General features: G+C 33.5%; 1 protein-coding gene across 1 annotated transcript; it reads right to left on the bottom strand.

The window, feature by feature from the left end:
* Positions 1-690: 690 nt before the first annotated feature.
* On the bottom strand, positions 691-16557 carry LOC113771886 (cytochrome P450 CYP72A219-like). Its single transcript, XM_027316434.1, has 7 exons — positions 16344-16557; positions 14061-14401; positions 5476-5535; positions 5102-5329; positions 2913-3157; positions 2407-2788; positions 691-1116 (listed from the first exon to the last, which is right to left on the bottom strand). The coding sequence occupies exons 1-7, from the start codon at positions 16555-16557 to the stop codon at positions 691-693; spliced, it is 1896 nt and encodes a 631-aa protein (XP_027172235.1).
* Positions 16558-17348: the final 791 nt, after the last annotated feature.

Genomic DNA, 17348 nt, shown 5'->3' with positions numbered 1-17348 from the left:
TCATACACTTTCCCTTTTATTCTTTATTATGTGCAAAAGATAAAAATGTTCATGACAGTTAACACTTGAGTTTTCGTACTAAGATGGCGCAGAAGAGAAAATATGAAGTTAGAATAGGAGTGGAAAAATTATGTCACTTGTTCATTTGTCTACTTATTTGATACAAGGGAGACTTTAAGCAAAGAAAAAGGGAAAAGGCAGAGATTTCAGTATCGAATTAGGCATCTTATGATCAGCTGATTAATAATGTTCCTATCAGTTTGAATTGCGCAAAGTCTTGGGACCATCACATTGCTTATTTGCATTGATACATGGTTTGTGAAAAATTTACTTATAATTTTTATGTGCTTCCGAACCTAGCTTGAGCTTATGAAATGATTAGTAATGCCCAATCGTAAATGAATTTTCGTACTTTAGAATGCCATCTCAGTCAAACCGTGGAGCAACACAGCAAAAGTTGCCCTAATAGCGATCCCATTGCAGCCAGACCAGCTACATTCCCCTTAGCCAATTCATGATAAAAGCTGCAATATTATTCACACATCAAATTTACAGATGAACTCTTCCATTTTTCACAGTTCTTTTTTTCCCACTCATTTTGTCACTTTACAACTCTCTTAAACAAAAGGCCCAAAAAAGCCAAAAAAAAAAGTAACTTTTACAGAACAGAAGCACTAGGGGCTACTGTTTCTATATTTTGCGCATAATTATATTTGCGCCATGTTGAGGTTTATGGGTTACAACGAAACAAGGAGCATGAATATAAGATGGAGAAAGCTCAAATTCGAAATGTTGAAGTATCATTGTCAAAGCAAGTTTAGCTTCCATCAAAGCAAAATTGTTACCGATGCAAATTCGAGGACCCCAGCTGAAAGGAAAGAATGAAAGTTGATTTTTCGTGGCTTTAGCGATGCCTTGGGAAAATCTTTCAGGTTTGAATTCTTTGCAGTCTTCACCCCAGAGTTGAGGATCATGATGCAGTAGGATTATAGGTAACATGAGGAATACACCTGGAGGAAAACTCATTTCTCCTAGTTTTGTTTCTTCGTAGATGGTCCTTGAGAATATTATAGATGGTGGATACAACCTCAGAACTTCGTACAAAATCATCGTTACCTGCGTTTAATAGAAACTTAAGGAAGATATCAGCATGGAAAGAATTTCACATTTAAATATAAAGCTTAGGGTCTGTTTGATAACATTAAAAAGTGCTAAAACTGAATTTTTTCGGACATTCAGATGTTTTGAGTGTTTGATAAATGAAAATCTATCTGCTGAATTTGTTAAATAGTACTGAAGTTGTGTGTATTTTTTTCAGCATAAGAATCCTAACTGAATACTTAATTTTGATAAGAATTAATAGAATTACTTCAACTATCTTATTTTATTTACCAAATCTACCATTGTTTGTTAATTATGTTCAAAATTCTTGTCTAATTAAACAATCTGATATTCTCTATTTAAGGGTTTTTTATTTCTTTTTTCTCCCTTTTTAATGACTTTCACATCTTCTCCATACTCCTCATATAATATATTTCATCTTTTATATTAATTTGATTTAAAAATAAATATTTTCATTTTCATGCCTAATAATTTTAAGCTAATTAAATCATAGGTTTTATTTCTTTTTCGGATGTAAAGATATAAGGGCAAAATTGTCAAATTTAACTTATTAACCATTCAATAATAAATGTTTATCAAATAGTATAAATAGGTTTAGTATTAAAATTCAGACATTTATATATTTCTTTTCAGTGCTTAAAATTCAGCAAATTAATTGTTTCAGTATTCAGATTTTAGAATTCAGACTTTAGAATTCAGATTCAGTTTTATCAAACGGAACCTTAATCCATGAAAAAGAATATTGTCGAAAAATAATTTCACATAAAACTTGCTAGGATGTTAAGAGGCTTGGACTGATATAGGGATAGAGTTATAACATATACAAAAGATTTTAGTCTAGTGATTAAATTTGAAACTACAAAAATTAGAGGTGAGGGTTGTGATCTTCTTGTTTCCTCCCCTCTTTTTAAAACCCACCCCTCTTCTTCTAGAAAAAAAAATTTAAGAAAAAGTTTAAGCACATTAATTTGCATTACTTGAGTAAATATAAAATCATATAGTGTTGAAAACATTTTTTTCCTTTTTGGGGTCAAGGGAGGAGCAAGTAATTAGTGCTTACTTTTGGTAACAAAGGAGAGGAAACCCGGGCAAGTGGGGGACAAGATTTTTTGAGCCCTACATAATTTTACAAGATCAAGGAGAAAAAGATGTGGTGATGTGTAAAAAACTGTGTAATTTGATAATGGAATTCTATTCATGATATTTGTCACTATAATTCTACATCAGAGAATTGAGAAAATCTAATTACCGTTTGAGGAAAGTTGAAGGTACAAGAATACTTACAATTTTGAGGCGGTTTAAGCCATCATAATCTGGTTTGTTATTCCCGAAAACTTGCAAAATCTCTTCTCTAGCATGAACTTGCCAATGTGGGTGCATGCTTAACAAAACCATGGTCCATGCCAGCAGATTTGAGGTACTTTCTTGGCCAGCAAAGTAAAATGTTTTGCATTCCTCAATCACCTCGCCAGTACTCAAACCATGCTTTTTTCCTTGCTCTTGAATTTCTCTTGCATTGGATTTCAATAACATAGACAACAGGTTGTCATCATCATCTTTTCCTAGCTTCATGACCCTTTCTCTTTCCATTATAATATCTAGAAAAAGAGCTTGGAGTTCATTGTTGATCTTTTTCATTCTCTTGTTTCTCTTTGTTGGTAGAAAACTGCAAATAGCAAATTAACACTTTTATCCTTTAGAGGCCTTGAGAAAAACAGTAATAAGTTTTTTCTAAAAGAATAAAATTGCTGTTTTTAATTAACAGATAAATGCATGATAATCAATATCACCTCCATCCTGGAATGTAAACTGATTTCAAAACTTGGCCAGTTAATTCTGCTTGTTCTTTCTGAAGCTTGAATATCTTTCTTCCTTGTGCGTGGCAGTTTCCGAATGTAGTTCTTGAAATCACATCGCTGGTTAAATCATCAAAATGAGGCTGCACATCCAACTCCAAACAACTCTTTTCTGCTAATAGAGTTTCCCACTTCCTTATCATTTCATTGCAGCAAAAGTACATTTTAGGCAGCATGTTCTGCACAAAATTGACACGAAGAAAATCGTTATCAATTTCTTGATAAAGTGAAAGATGTAATCACGTTTAGAAATCTTTGCTTTGTAGATAATTGAAATTTGATCCTTTTGAAAGGTCTACTACTAATTACTTAGGTAAAAAAAATTACTAGACAAGTGGCTTTGCTTCTCTTGTATGTATTTGGTATTCACATTTATATATCAAACTCTCATAAAAAAAAACCTCTGTCCAACCTTTTCTCTTATTAGGAGCAATGACTTAATTTGTATCATGATTCTGTTACTTAATTGGAAGGGCTGAATAGGCTATTTTCCCCCTAAGCTAGTTGTATACGTTTTCTAAGCCTAGAAGTATTTCTAAGGTACTCTAATTAGTTTTCAAGTTGTGTTTTTATCTAATTAATTTAAGCAAAAATCCTATTGGTTTTGGATGGTATCTTTTCATGTTTCACTTTTCCAAATAGGTTTGTCCTTCTCAAAACTATCAAAGAAGTGCATTATCATAGGGTTTTTTAATAGCTTTTCCAATGCATTTACTTGTAAGCAACTTCAGAACGGGTAGAGCAAAGAAAAAAACAAGCCTTGCATAACATTGTAAAATCTACTTAGGTTATTAATATTTATTTTTCTCTAACAAAATTTGATTTATTGGAACATTTTATTTGGATTATAATATACAAATTCAGAAATTTCTTCTTAGTTAAGTATCATATATAGAATCTACTAAGTAATTAAGGTCTTAATAATTCTAAACTCCTATAAGAGAAAATTTCTTTCTATCCCTTGTTTTTGTCAAATATTGAAAAAAAAAATTTTATTATCCTCAAAACGCGTTTTGTCAACAACTTTTTTTCTTATCTCACATACATCACATTAAAATAGTACTATAATAAATAATCCTAAAAATTTTTTCCAACAAACCTTCAATCCATACAAACCTTTTATGTTGTCTTTTGTCTAAATTTGGTCTTTTTTGGTTGTAGTAACCTATATATTGCTCAACTGATATAGTATACTTTAGCTTTGCTGGAGATGCGTTGTTATCTTCTTTAAGCATCAACACTAAAGGTCTATTTGATAACATTAAAAAGTGCTGAAACTGAACTTTTTCAGATATTCAGATGTTTTGAGTGTTTTATAAATGAAAATCTATCTGTTGAATTTGTTAAGTAGTGCTGAAGTTGTGTGTATTTTTTTCAACACAAGAATCCTAATTGAATGCTTAATTCTAATAAGAATTAATAGAATTACTTCAACTACCTTATCTTATCTACCAAATCTACCCTTATTTGTTAATTATGTTTAAAATTCTTGTCTAATTAAACAATCTGATATTTTCTATCTCAGATTCTCAGGGTTTTCTATTTCTCTTTTCTCCCTTTTTAATGACTTTCACATCTTCTCCATACTCCTCATATAATATATTTCAGCTTTTATATTATTTTGATTTAAAAATAAATATTGTCATTTTCATGCCTAACAATTTTAATCTAATTAAATCATAGGTTCTATTTCTTTTTTGGATATAAAGATATAAGGGCAAAATTATCAAATTTAACTTATTAAACATTCAGTTATAAATGTTTAAATGTTTATCAAACTGTATAAATAAGTTTAGCATTAAAATTCAAACATTTATAAATTTCTTTTCAGTGCTTAAAATTGAGCAAATTAATTGTTTCAGTATTCAGATTTCAGAATTCAGACTTCAGAATTCAGATTCATTTTATTAAACAGAACCTAAGTCTAAGCATAGCAAAATGTTGAGCTTATGGAGTAAATAACCGCAAAGGCCAGATACTTGAGAAAAGATTGCTCATTTGTTTTCTTATTCAAGCAGAATATAACAATAAAAAATCCAGATGACCACTCTTGTATTTTTTTTCTGCCCTATTAGTGATGCCATGGAATCAATTTACGACCAAATGAAAAGGAAAATATTTACCTTGAGCTTCTCCACATAGAAAGCTGGGGTGACAATCTTTCTGTGCTTAGCCCACTTCTCATCTTCATAGCCTGCCAAACCAGCTACTAGAAACTTGGCCAGTGGGTTGGGAATTGGCTTCTTGAAGATGACATTTTTAGTCAATATTTCTCTTATTAGTTCAGGGTCCATTATAAGCACCTTTGCCACTGGACCAACCCAATAGAATGATTTTTCACCTGCATGTTCCTGCTCATGTCAGTGTCTCTTTACTATTGTGACAATAATTGAAAAGAAATCTTCACCATTTTGATATTTTATGCATGAACGTTGTATTTCTTGCAAACAGAGAAACTTTGAGAGCTATAAAAAGAAGGTGCACTGAAGAAAATCACCGAAACAAGGATTTTTGTCTTTAGTTTAAAGCTGCTTGCAAGTATGACTGCAACTGGCTTCTGTTGAGATCAATTAGTCATTCATAAGAATAGCAACTTGGTCACGTTTCATGAGCTAATCTTGCAATGATATTTGAGTAGTTAATACTATACTCACTGGACGCAAGAATATTACAGAAACAAAGGGTTGATGTCAGTTTTGGCTAACATTTTGGTGGCAGCTGCAGAACTTAAATACAAAATGCGCCCTCAAGAAAATGTTTATATACAAGTTGTGGCTTTTATTAACTTACAATCCGATTGCAATCAAGAAACAGCTGAAAATGAAAGCGAAAACCATTTCTTCCCGGGATATCTCCCTTTCTTTGTATTTTTGACACTAAATATTGGCAGCATTAGAATTTTAGTTAGATTAAGATGTACTGCCGGAAAAAATTCAACTTGAAGCATTGCTCAAGTGCTATCTTCACATATTACATTTTGTCCTAATTATGTCTACAACATATTGCTATGGTGCTAGGACTGAATATATATATATATGTCTAACCTTGTCTCTAATCAAGATTAGGTTGTATTATAAACACATTAAATTCCAGCATATATACTACACAGCCTCACAATCCAATCTTAAGAGAAGTTATGTTCAAATAATACTCCCACTAAATGAATTTCTGTAGCCAGTTCAATCATTCATAGCACATTTTTCCATTTCAAACATATTTTTTTAGCAAAATTTTTCACATATATTATGTCCCTGCATTTAGACTTTTTCAAAACATATTCTCCATTTGTTTTCAAATAACTCATACTTGAAGGCCCATTTAACCATTGCCCCAGCCCCTGAGGGCAGTCTTTGATGAATAAACACTGCAGTTTTAGTCACCCAACGACCTGGAAAATAAAATTCTAATAAGCCCTTAAAATTGCGGCTGCATGGCCAGCTTAGAATGTGAAACAAAGATTCTCTACATAGATTGATATAATATATACATGTAAATTTGTAATTTCTGTTGCTAAAAGTTATGTGAGATAGTTTTCCATGAAGACTTGGAGGTAATGTGCAAAAAAAAAAAAGGAGAAAGAAAAACCAATTGTTGAGGGCGCCTAGACACGAAACTATGGTAGCTAGTCTGAAATGGATTTACATAATATGGAGTGAACAGAAAAAAGGGAAAACAAAATATGGTCGGAATGTATGAATTTTTTAATTAATAAACAATAACTCCATCTACTGTAGAGAACTGCAATGAAAATTAAGTACCGACACAAGTAAGAATTGCACTCTTTATTCATTAACCATGTTCAAATTCTTGAGATTTCTTACCATATGTTTTGATGAGATGAAGTTGAAACGGCAAGACGCGAGGAAGAATATCATCAGATAATTTGATAGGTTTAGAGTTGGCTGCTTTAATCATGCTACCAATCTCCTTGGTGTCTCCATATAATAGCCTGTAGGGATTTCCATTGAAACCTTGCTTTCTAAGGCATCTTTCTATCCTTTTCGGGTTCAACCATACCCAATTTACAGTTCTTGCTGCCCAAAAAATTAGCAGCATAATCAAGACAAAAATGACTAAAACTGATAAAGGGGTTTTCATTTTCTCTATTGTGCTCCTGAAATTTGAATTTAATACTATAAATTCGAAAACACCCGGATGTATAAGACCTGAACACAAACTGACTAATACACACACACTTAGAGAAAGAGAGAGAGATTTGCCGAGAAAAAGGAAGCTCTAGGTCAATTTATAGCCCTCTTCTCCCTGCCATTACCATCTAGTGGTGCATTAATCAATCACATTGCAGTACTGCCTCTTGAGCAGTTGTTGCTCTCTTCCTGTGGGAATCTTTGCTGCACTATGGACCACTTTATTTCATTGGATGGAAAAAATTAACTTTGGTTTAAAGAATATTAGCAGTAGCCTGTGACCACATTTTAGTTGGCCTGATGAGAAATTGAAAGGACACAATTGAAAATATGCAAGATTTTACCTCTGCCTTAACCCAACAATTCCAAGGTTTTTCAAAGTTAAATTATTTAACAATACATGTGAGAAATCTATGATAATTATCTGACGTGTTAAATATAAGTATATAGACCAAAAACTGCAATACCAATACTACAAGTAACAAAATTTATCTCATATGAAATTTGTTTGAGGAGATTGATGATAATGATGCAACCTTAATCTTTGAAAATGTTTGTTCGGGAGATTTAGGACAGGGAGTCCTAATGCATGGGGTATAGGGTGTATGACGGGGTTGAAGTTAAACCTCGCAACTAGTAAGCTGTCGAAATGGTAACTACAGGGGTTAGTTAGGTGCCCACGGGAAGGGGCAGGCCTTACTGTTGTCGCCTGTGTAAGGACATAGGACAAAGTAATTGTGACTCTATTATTTATGGAGTCTACAAAGGTTAAAAAAATACATAGGTTCACTAATCAAGACTATTTCTTTTCATTTTCCTTTTTTCTGACTTCTCGTGTCACTCGTTGCATAGGTCATATTTCAAGAAATCCCAAGTTTCAACAATTGTATAAATTTCAGTTTTTCATGGAGTCTCAAGTGTAATTTGAAATAAAAGTAGTGAAAGTAAAAGATCTCAAGCATATGTTTTGCAATTATCATCATAATCTTCAAAAAAATAAAAGAGAATCTTTATCTCTATGGTTTTCTTCCTTGTTCCACTGAGGTCGACCAGCCAAGGTATGCTATGAAGACTCAGGGCCCGTTTGGCAAGTGAATATTTTGGGTATTTGTCTAAAACTTTACTATAAATTACTGTAGAAGTTATAGAAAAAAATTTTGAAGTGTGTAATTTTTGGATATTTTGAAATGTATAGTTTAAAAATTTTGAAATTTTTTTTTAAATTACTGTAATTAAAGTTGTTAAAAAAACTTGTAACAGACAAATTTGACCAAAAATTTGCTTGCCAATATATACGCTTCTTTAATCCTCAAGGTGTAACATAGTTGCTTTCTTTGTTGGAATGTAGGGCTGCAGGAACTAAGTGTAAGGATTGTTAGTAGAGTGGTACCTCTCATTGTGCTAGACACCCCACCAAAAAAGAAGAAAACAAAATACTAAACGAGGGAAAACAAAAATCGGCATTCTGAAGAAAAAATTGAATGATGATAAACAGTTAATGTATAAGATGTGGGAGAAAATAGCAATAGTCTACTCTACAAAATTGCCACTCGTTCCCTCTTAGTCCCAAAGTCTGAGTTCTCTAGTTCCTTGCTTCCTCCAAAGATTTGAGAAATAGCAATTCTCCGGTTTACAAATTTAAAGAGTTGACCCATAAAAAAGTCCAAAACGAAGCTAGGATATATATGTCACATGCACACTCATTGACTTCACAGTTCATCACCTCATGGGCACATCTTGGTTGATTGATATTGGACGTGCCGGTTGTTAAGAGGCACGATCTATGATTAATTTGAGGCTATATTTTAAACTAGTTGACCTTTTACACAAATATGAATGTAAAATTTATGTGTGCATGCAAGCATGGTTGCCACCATGTAGCTGCGAAAATTACCTAGAACTCTCTCTGCTTGAGTATGTGAAGATAAAAGAAAATTCAAACAGATAGAGATTAACAGAAGCATCGGGGCAGGATTAGAGATGGCAGATTCAATTACATTAGTATCGATTTCTGTCTTAAGTATACAAGTATTTGTAGAGCTTGAGATCGCCCTCAAAGCTGGTCAAACTCAATTAAATCCCAGAAAGCTAAAAAAAAATAAAGAATATAAGAAAGGAACTCCATTAAAATCCCACTGGTTATGATGTATACAATTACTTGAGAAAGGAGGATACACTAATAATGTTCTTTACCTATCCTTTTTCTTAATCTTAGCGTCCCATTGCACTAAGGTATTGATGCTTACATGGTTTAAACTAAAGGCACATTAGTGTTGAGAATCTGCTTTAATCAATGCAATCGCTTGGGTGATCATGCTATGTCTGAACTCATAGATAGGGGACCATTCTATTTAGGCTGTTTGATTTGTTTGGGTCCTTGGGACGAAGGAAGATGATGCTCATAAATTCATCTCTTACTTTCTTGTCTGTTCGATGTTTACTAGAGACCTTGTATTGACAAGAAGATCATCTCCATTTTCAAGAAAAAAGGAATCCCAGGAAGCCTTAGCTGCCCCCAAAATTTAGATGCGATTCAATTTGGTGACTGGTCATATGAAGTAGAAAAAACAAGAAGGTAGCGCTTATAATTCTCCTGTTTAATTTCTTTATCGTCCAAGTTGGTTGGTGGTCATCGTTCAAGACAAAATTGAAGTGACATATGTAAGTGAAATCAACCTTAGAATGAGACCACTTTGCTCACTGCCCATTGTATGCACATTATCTATCTTTTAAACTTCACAAGTTGTCCAGAGTCTATTTTGTGAGATGTAAATTAACTTCAGATAAATGATTGAGATGGAGATGCTTCCTATTGGAAATGGTGGAGCCAGGATCAGAAGGTGGCAAGGGCAACTGTATGGTGGGCGTGGTTGATTGGAAAGTTGTCTATGGCAAATGCAACAGTTCATTTTATTCCCCTTACTGTTTTATAGATGAACATAGACAATCGTTATCGCGGTTATTGCAATTTTTTGAGCCATGAAACTGTAATATCATGGGGAATATGCAATTGTACAGTGGACACTTATCAAAACCAGACAATACATAGTACTTGAAAAGGTGAAGTCAATTGAAAATTACATATTTATCTTTACGAACCAAAAGTCCTTCAATTGTGGTGAGTTTCTCTATGTGTTGTTGTGCAATATTAATTGTTATACTGTCTTCTAGCCGGGTTAAATTGTGGTTTCTTTGATATTGCGATTTCATGGAATCACTTTATTCTTGAAAAGCGAAATTCCTAACCATGTTACCAACCATAAAACTCAATGTCTAATGTTTCGGCCTATGCATTGCACCTGATAAATTTGCATTTTATAAAAGAATATTCAGTGTTTTAAGGAGAAAAAACATAAAGAAATCTTGGAAACCAGAAGGGATTTTTTTTTTTTGGGCGTTTAACATGGAAAAGAATTAATATCGAGGGAAGATCGACTAGGGAAAAATTCTTAGGAGATCAATGTAGGCTGGAATTGGGCTAGCAGAACAATTAAGCATACAAGAAACAAACGGTACAAATGGGCTGATTAAAAATTGAAAGTACTGAACTCATTAGCTGTATTCAGAGCTCAATTTTCATGTATGAGATTGAGAAATATCAGCATCACTTCATTACTACAATCTTCATTAACGTAATCATTAAAACTAAAGGAATATACAATCCCTTTTGAACATCACTGTCTACGATTTTGTCAGTTTTGACGATTCTAAATTATTGTAATGAAGTGAGATGAATATTATATTTTAAGGGGTAAAATGTCTAAAATTAAATTTTAAGAAGCAAAATGAAAATGTCTATAGTTTAAGGGTCCAAAAAAAAAAATTTATCCAAATTTATTTATGCAAACTGGTCAAACCACTAACTAATTTCGATGATCAAGAAGCAACGAAACAAAAGACACTTTACTAACAGAACCCATTTCTCACCAACAATTAAAATAAGGCTTCCTTTGCTTTCTTTTCCATTGTGACTAAAACAGATCATAGTGCTAGATGAATATAATTAGCATATGTAAGAGAGTGGAAGTTAATTAAGTGATCATCAATTCATGTGCACTATCTTCCACCGTCCAAAAAGGATTGAACAGCCTAATTAGAATGGTCCATTGCCTATATGTTTGAGGTCTAGCGTGATAACCAAGTGGTTGGCATTGACTAAAGCAGATTCCGAGTAGCAAGACGCCCATAATAATTAGTACTAATATATTAATACTTTCATTACCTTTAATGGGATGCTAGCTAGAAGTTATATAAACATAGAGACAGCACATATAGTTTTAACTTTTCCCCGTTTCAGGTAATTAACTATTAAAACCAGTTTGAGAATTGGAAATATTGGACAGTAAAGCAATTCCTTTTTATTCCATGTTTATATTTTTATGCTCGAAAGAAGAGCTAAAAAAAAAAAAAGTCTGACCAAAGTTGAAAAAATATCCTCATTTTCCCCGACAAACTAGTAACTAGTGATTACGTGCATGGTTCGGTCTATGTTAAAAGTGTGTTGATATCCCCATGAATTGCAAACCTTTACAAATTTTATTTTTTTGGGTTTTAGAAGAGATTCTAAACTTTACAAAAGAGGAAAAGAGACATTGCAAACTGATTTGCATTTTGTTTTCCGTACGAGTATTCACCGAGAAAAATATAATATTTTTGACAGCCATAAGCCCACAACAATGCATGGGCATCTCACTGCTAATTAATTTCCATCATGTGCTTCCACAAAAATAACTTGTAAAATGTATATAATCATGAACTGTCATGGATGATGCATCTTATGTAAGTCTTGGGTAACGAGAAGCAGACCCAAGCTCTACCAACCAAGCTCTGCATGTGGGCTATTATGGCCAAGCTAGGTTTTGGACATTTTTTCAGGGGTGACTCTCAAAGTATGTAATTGACAGAACAGAAGTATCGAACTCGGATGGTCGTTGGATCGAGTAAGAGTTGAATCGGCAAGGGTAATTCTCTTAATTTGCACTTTTCTTTTTTTTTTTTTTGGTCCAGTGCCATGTAGAAGCTCGGGTATCAGTCCGTACTTACCAGTAACTCCAGATGCTTATGAATGCAGATTATCTTTCAACACTCAATCTTCTGTCAGCCACTTAGATGGAGTAATGTTAGCAAGATATACAGTACCATGAGAAAAAAAAAATACAGTACCAAAATTAAAGAGTTGAAAGTTAGATTTTCTTTTATTTGATAAATTATTTCAAAAGTAAGAGCAATGAGGGTTTTCCGAAAGATTATTTCAGATTTAAGAGCTTTAGTTACTTATTTTCCTTCCCTTTTTTCTTTTTTTTTTTTTGGGGGGGGGGGGGGTGGTTGGGTGGTGGGTAGGCAACTTTGCATGGGGGAAGAAGGGATACTTGAGACACAATTTGTTTTTGGATTTGCTACCAGCTGTATATAAAGATTATAAAAGTTAGTACGGATAAATTGTGAAAACATATAACAAAATAGTCCTACGACCAAACTTAGGACATCTGTGTCATAGAAAAATGTCTAAATTAGTGAGCATTAACCTTTCCAGTCTGTATAAGTATTAGCACCACAAGTACTTTTGTTTTGTCTTTTACATGGGGAACAACAGTAGGGTTTGCACCATCCGATGGGCACCTAAACGGCTAGACCTAGAGTTCCTATATGAGTATTTTAATGATCACGAGATTTAAGATGCTATGCATTAGGGTATCCTGTCCTAAAACTACATATATATAGCAAAGTTTTGTAATGATTATGGTTGCATCATTCTCATCGGTCTCTAAATTTAAACCCGTGTCTAGAACATTTTATCATCTATATAATTGGGTGGCATGCATACTTTTTATTTAATATGTAGTTTTAATTTTTTTTTAATTAGTTAGCTTTGATAAACTTCATTTCTTGACTGTTAGGTTAGCTCAGGCATAAAAACTTGCACCCTTCATTTGATATTTTCGTTTTGTTTTGCCAAGTGATGGCAAGGGCTACTACTCATATCAAATTAACACCATTCAACCGAAACTAGTTTTCAGTCAATGAATAATGCTGTACGTCCATCAGGCAATAAAAGATTCTCAGAGTGAGGGGCAGAACTGCAGAACAAGACTAAGTACAGCAACACGAGAGACTAATTGCAGAATCTGTGCTGCAATTTTTAGCCAGTTGTACGGAAAGGGCATGTATGCGGGAAGGTTTATTATATATTCCCTAACTTTAAGGAGCAGATTGTGAGAAATTTTGCTTAAGTTAAAGAAATGAGAGTAACCCTTTTTGCTATCAGTTTGAGTCTTTTTTGCTTGTTTCCGTTGCAAATTTTCTTGGCAGGAAGAATACTTGGTCAGTGTAGTGGGTCAAATTGAACGTAGAAAGATACAAACAAGCAGTGACGGAGCCAGGATTTTTTTTGGGGGGGCCAAAATTTTTTCCTAATAAAATTATCTTAATATATTATGTTCAAAATAATTTTCTTCTAGTTAAATATATGACATCTAAAAATATCAAATACTAAATTTAATTATAAAGGTATGTCTATTCATAAATATGCGGTACAGTCATAACAAAAATTAACAAAAAAGATAACCTTTGATTAAATATCTTATAACATCACAAACCATCCAATTTGCACACTATGAGAAGATGCTCTCCAATATGTCACCTATGCAATATATATATATATATATATATATATATATATATATAACCATGTAATATAAATGTAACTATTTTCAATTGAAAAAAGATAAAAGTTATGTTAACATACTTTGAAATTTCAACATCTTTTCTTAGAAGTAAATTGAGCTCTACGCTCTTTCATAGAACTAAATTCATCTATAATTGAATCACTGCTAAATTTTTTAACAACTTTCTTTTCTATATACACAGTTAGACAATCATTCAAGAAATTATCTTCCATCTTGTTTCAAAACTTTGTCTTAATTATTTTCATAACTGAAAATGCCCGCTCTATAGTTGCAGTTGATACAGGAAGAGTAAGAACAAGTCTAATCAATCTGTCAATAGGAGGATATATCACTGATTTTCTTGTCTTCACCATGTCTTGACATAACTCATGAATACCAGATAATTCTTGCAATTCAGGATGATTTGGAATATCGAGCTCAAAATGTTGAAGTTCTATTCTTAGATGTATTAGTTCTTGCTCCATAAAATCATTCGGATAGAACTTCTCTGCAAGTTTACAAATATCATCAATCTTGAACAGCACAAATCCATTTCTAGGATCTAAAGCAGTGCTCAAACACAAGCAATTCCACGGTATGATCATTAAACCTGCTATGCAACTCTTGCAATTGATAATCAATTGTTGCAAGAAATATATCCACTCGATGACTAATTCATATATATATATATATATATATATATCAACTGTCATAATATAAACTAAAATTATAAAAATTTAGGGGGGGCCAATTTTATTTTACACACATATTTACATATTATGAATTAAAATTTTCAAAACTTAGGGGGGGCCATGGCCCCCCTCTGCCCCCTTTGGCTCCATCATTGCAAACAAGTGCCTGAGAAAGCTCTTACAGGACATGGAGATACGAAGGAGATGAACACCATGACTAAAGCAGCCAGCTCCAAACACATATACCGAATTATCTGATGGTTTTCTTTTGTCTATTCTTGCCATCCTCAAGTTTCATTACTCGATCAAAAAAGTACGATAAAAGTTACATTGACATTCTGCACATTCCAATCTTTTGTTATTGTTGGTGTACAGGGGGAAATGAAGCAAGAACTAATCTGTCTATTCTTGCACCTTCTGAGTTAATTTTCTCTTTGTATACATCTATAACTTCTTGATGTCCAAACTGTATATGTCATGTCGTTTTACATAATTGAAATAATAAACCATTCCTCCTTGTGTCAATGAAAAAGATGTAATGCAAGAACTAATCCAACTACTTTTTATTGTTGAAGTTTTATTTACTCCAATTCCGTTTTGCTTCCTTTTCTTACCCTCTGACATCAAAATGAAATTTTCCTTCTTTGGCAAGCAGCTCAATAAGTATTTTACTAGTTTTGTACTGATGATTTGTCTTCTTCTTCTCGTTGGTGGTGAAGTAGTTTCCGAAATTGTCTGCTTCGATTAAATTAAGAAGCAAAAGCATTGATTTCTGTAATAATAGTACCAATCTCTGCAAAAAAAAAAAAAAAGGGTTCGTTGCATTTACTCAAGGAGAGCATAGAATAGCCTAAACTTTCCCGTGGATTGAGTCAAGAGACCACTTGACTTTATATTGAACTACATTTTTAATTCGACATGTCAATATAAATTAACAAAAATTGTGGTACAGATGAACCGATCATGAAAACGACTGCCTATCTCACTACTTCGAGATACTATTAGATAAATGATTTTCTAGGTATATAAATGCCAGAACTAGCAAATCAAGACTCCCTCTCTCTTCTTTTTTTTTTTCAAATAACAAAGGATAGTAATTTTATTGACTAAGTTGCTGGAAATCAAGATTCCAAACATCTAGTTTGGTTGGAAGTCGGTGGAGGTGGGTAGGGAGATATGAGACACCGACTATATATAACTCAGCCAAAACGGTGTTGTGGTATTTTGGCATTAGCAGTATAAAGTTGTCGTTTAGTCACATAGTTCCTGAAGTTTTAAACATAATTTCCAATATAATTTCTCTTAAAAAACAAGAGGTGGATTTGACTTTGCATCATGTTAGATTATCCAAGAATAATGTGTAAAGGGAAACAGTAACAGTTACCAACTGAATCAGAAAACGATGGTGCCTGAACAAATGGTTCGCCATCGCGGGTCGCGGCCGCTTCGCGGTCTCAGTTGTTCCACATCCTTCGCGACATATCGGTTGAATATCGGTGATACGAACATTATAACACATTAAAGTTTCCAAAAAATTTGAAAAAATTACTAAAATTAGAAAATATTAAAAAAGACACAATTTAAAAAAATATCGGAGTCGACTCCGAGTTGACTCGAATATATCGACCGATATCATGCATCACGAATTCGAATCGATCAATATCGGCCGAGTCAGAGCGAGTCATCGCGGATATGGTGATATCCGCGATTCGGGGATCGGTATCGTATCGATCCCTTCCGTTCCAGATACGACTCGGCCGATACGTATCGGTATCGGCCGATATGGCGAACCATGTGAACAAATTCACAAGGACCCAACGATTCCATAACTTGATCACGCATCAAAGCAATCCTAAGCACAGGACTTCTTCAGCTGGAAATTATTAGAGGGAGAGTGAGAATATCGATCTTTCTCATGATTCAAGACTATAGCAGCGTTGATGGAAGCCTTTGGCACCGATAATAGCTTTCTTTTGGCATCTTCTTCTGTTACTTTTGGACAGACTTTGTCAAATTGGATCACAAGTCTGTCCAATTTTGTAGCAGTCTCTATCAGATGAGTGGCAAGCCTCATTTCTCTTTCCTTTCCATTGAAACCCTTTATCTCAACAACCTTGAGGTGATGGGTGATACTATCTGGTAAGTGTCCTTCCCAAAAAGGGAACTCCGGATATGGAAGAAGATGCTTTGATGCTCTGGGTTATCTCTGTCAACCTGACATTATATACATAAAATACACATTACAATGGCAAAATTAATTATATATAACTGCGAAATCAAATCAAACTAAACTGTCCATATATGCAGATATGTGAGGGAAAATTGAGTAAATTTTCAAGGGCATCTTTATGTACAACTCAGTTAGCCAAAAAATCTTAATATAAAATAAAATAACTCAACTAGCTAAAAATCTTTATGTACAGCAACTCCAAGAATATTGAGTTGAAAATTGACTAACCTCATTGGTAATATGCAGTCGTTCTAGCTTAGTCCAAACGTAAAAGCAGTAGCGAAGTATGATATTGTCATCCAGATTGTTTAGATCCAAACTGGTGTGCAATGCCCTCAAGTTGTAAAAGTACGAGTCTGAACTTGTTAGATCTTTCTGAGCATTGCTAATAGTTCCCCGAAATCAGGAAGCAAACAAAATCACGAATTGTAGTTTTTAACAGTCTTTTGGAATACTCAAACAATACTTAGTATTTGCACGTTAATTTGGCCATGCATGCAATATGCTATTCATAGTCAATGAGACAAAGAGATGGGTTCTCACCCGTATGCCGCTTAACCTCTCTAGAAAATGTGAAGCCTTGGAAACACATGAAACCCTCGAAATTTGATTTCCTGTTGTGGAATAAAGTTGAA

This window comes from Coffea eugenioides, chromosome 5 (genome assembly GCF_003713205.1).
Source record: "Coffea eugenioides isolate CCC68of chromosome 5, Ceug_1.0, whole genome shotgun sequence".
Taxonomy (NCBI): Eukaryota; Viridiplantae; Streptophyta; class Magnoliopsida; order Gentianales; family Rubiaceae; genus Coffea; species Coffea eugenioides.
Note: the sequence above shows the minus strand (reverse complement) of the source record. Positions and strands in the feature narration are given on the sequence as shown.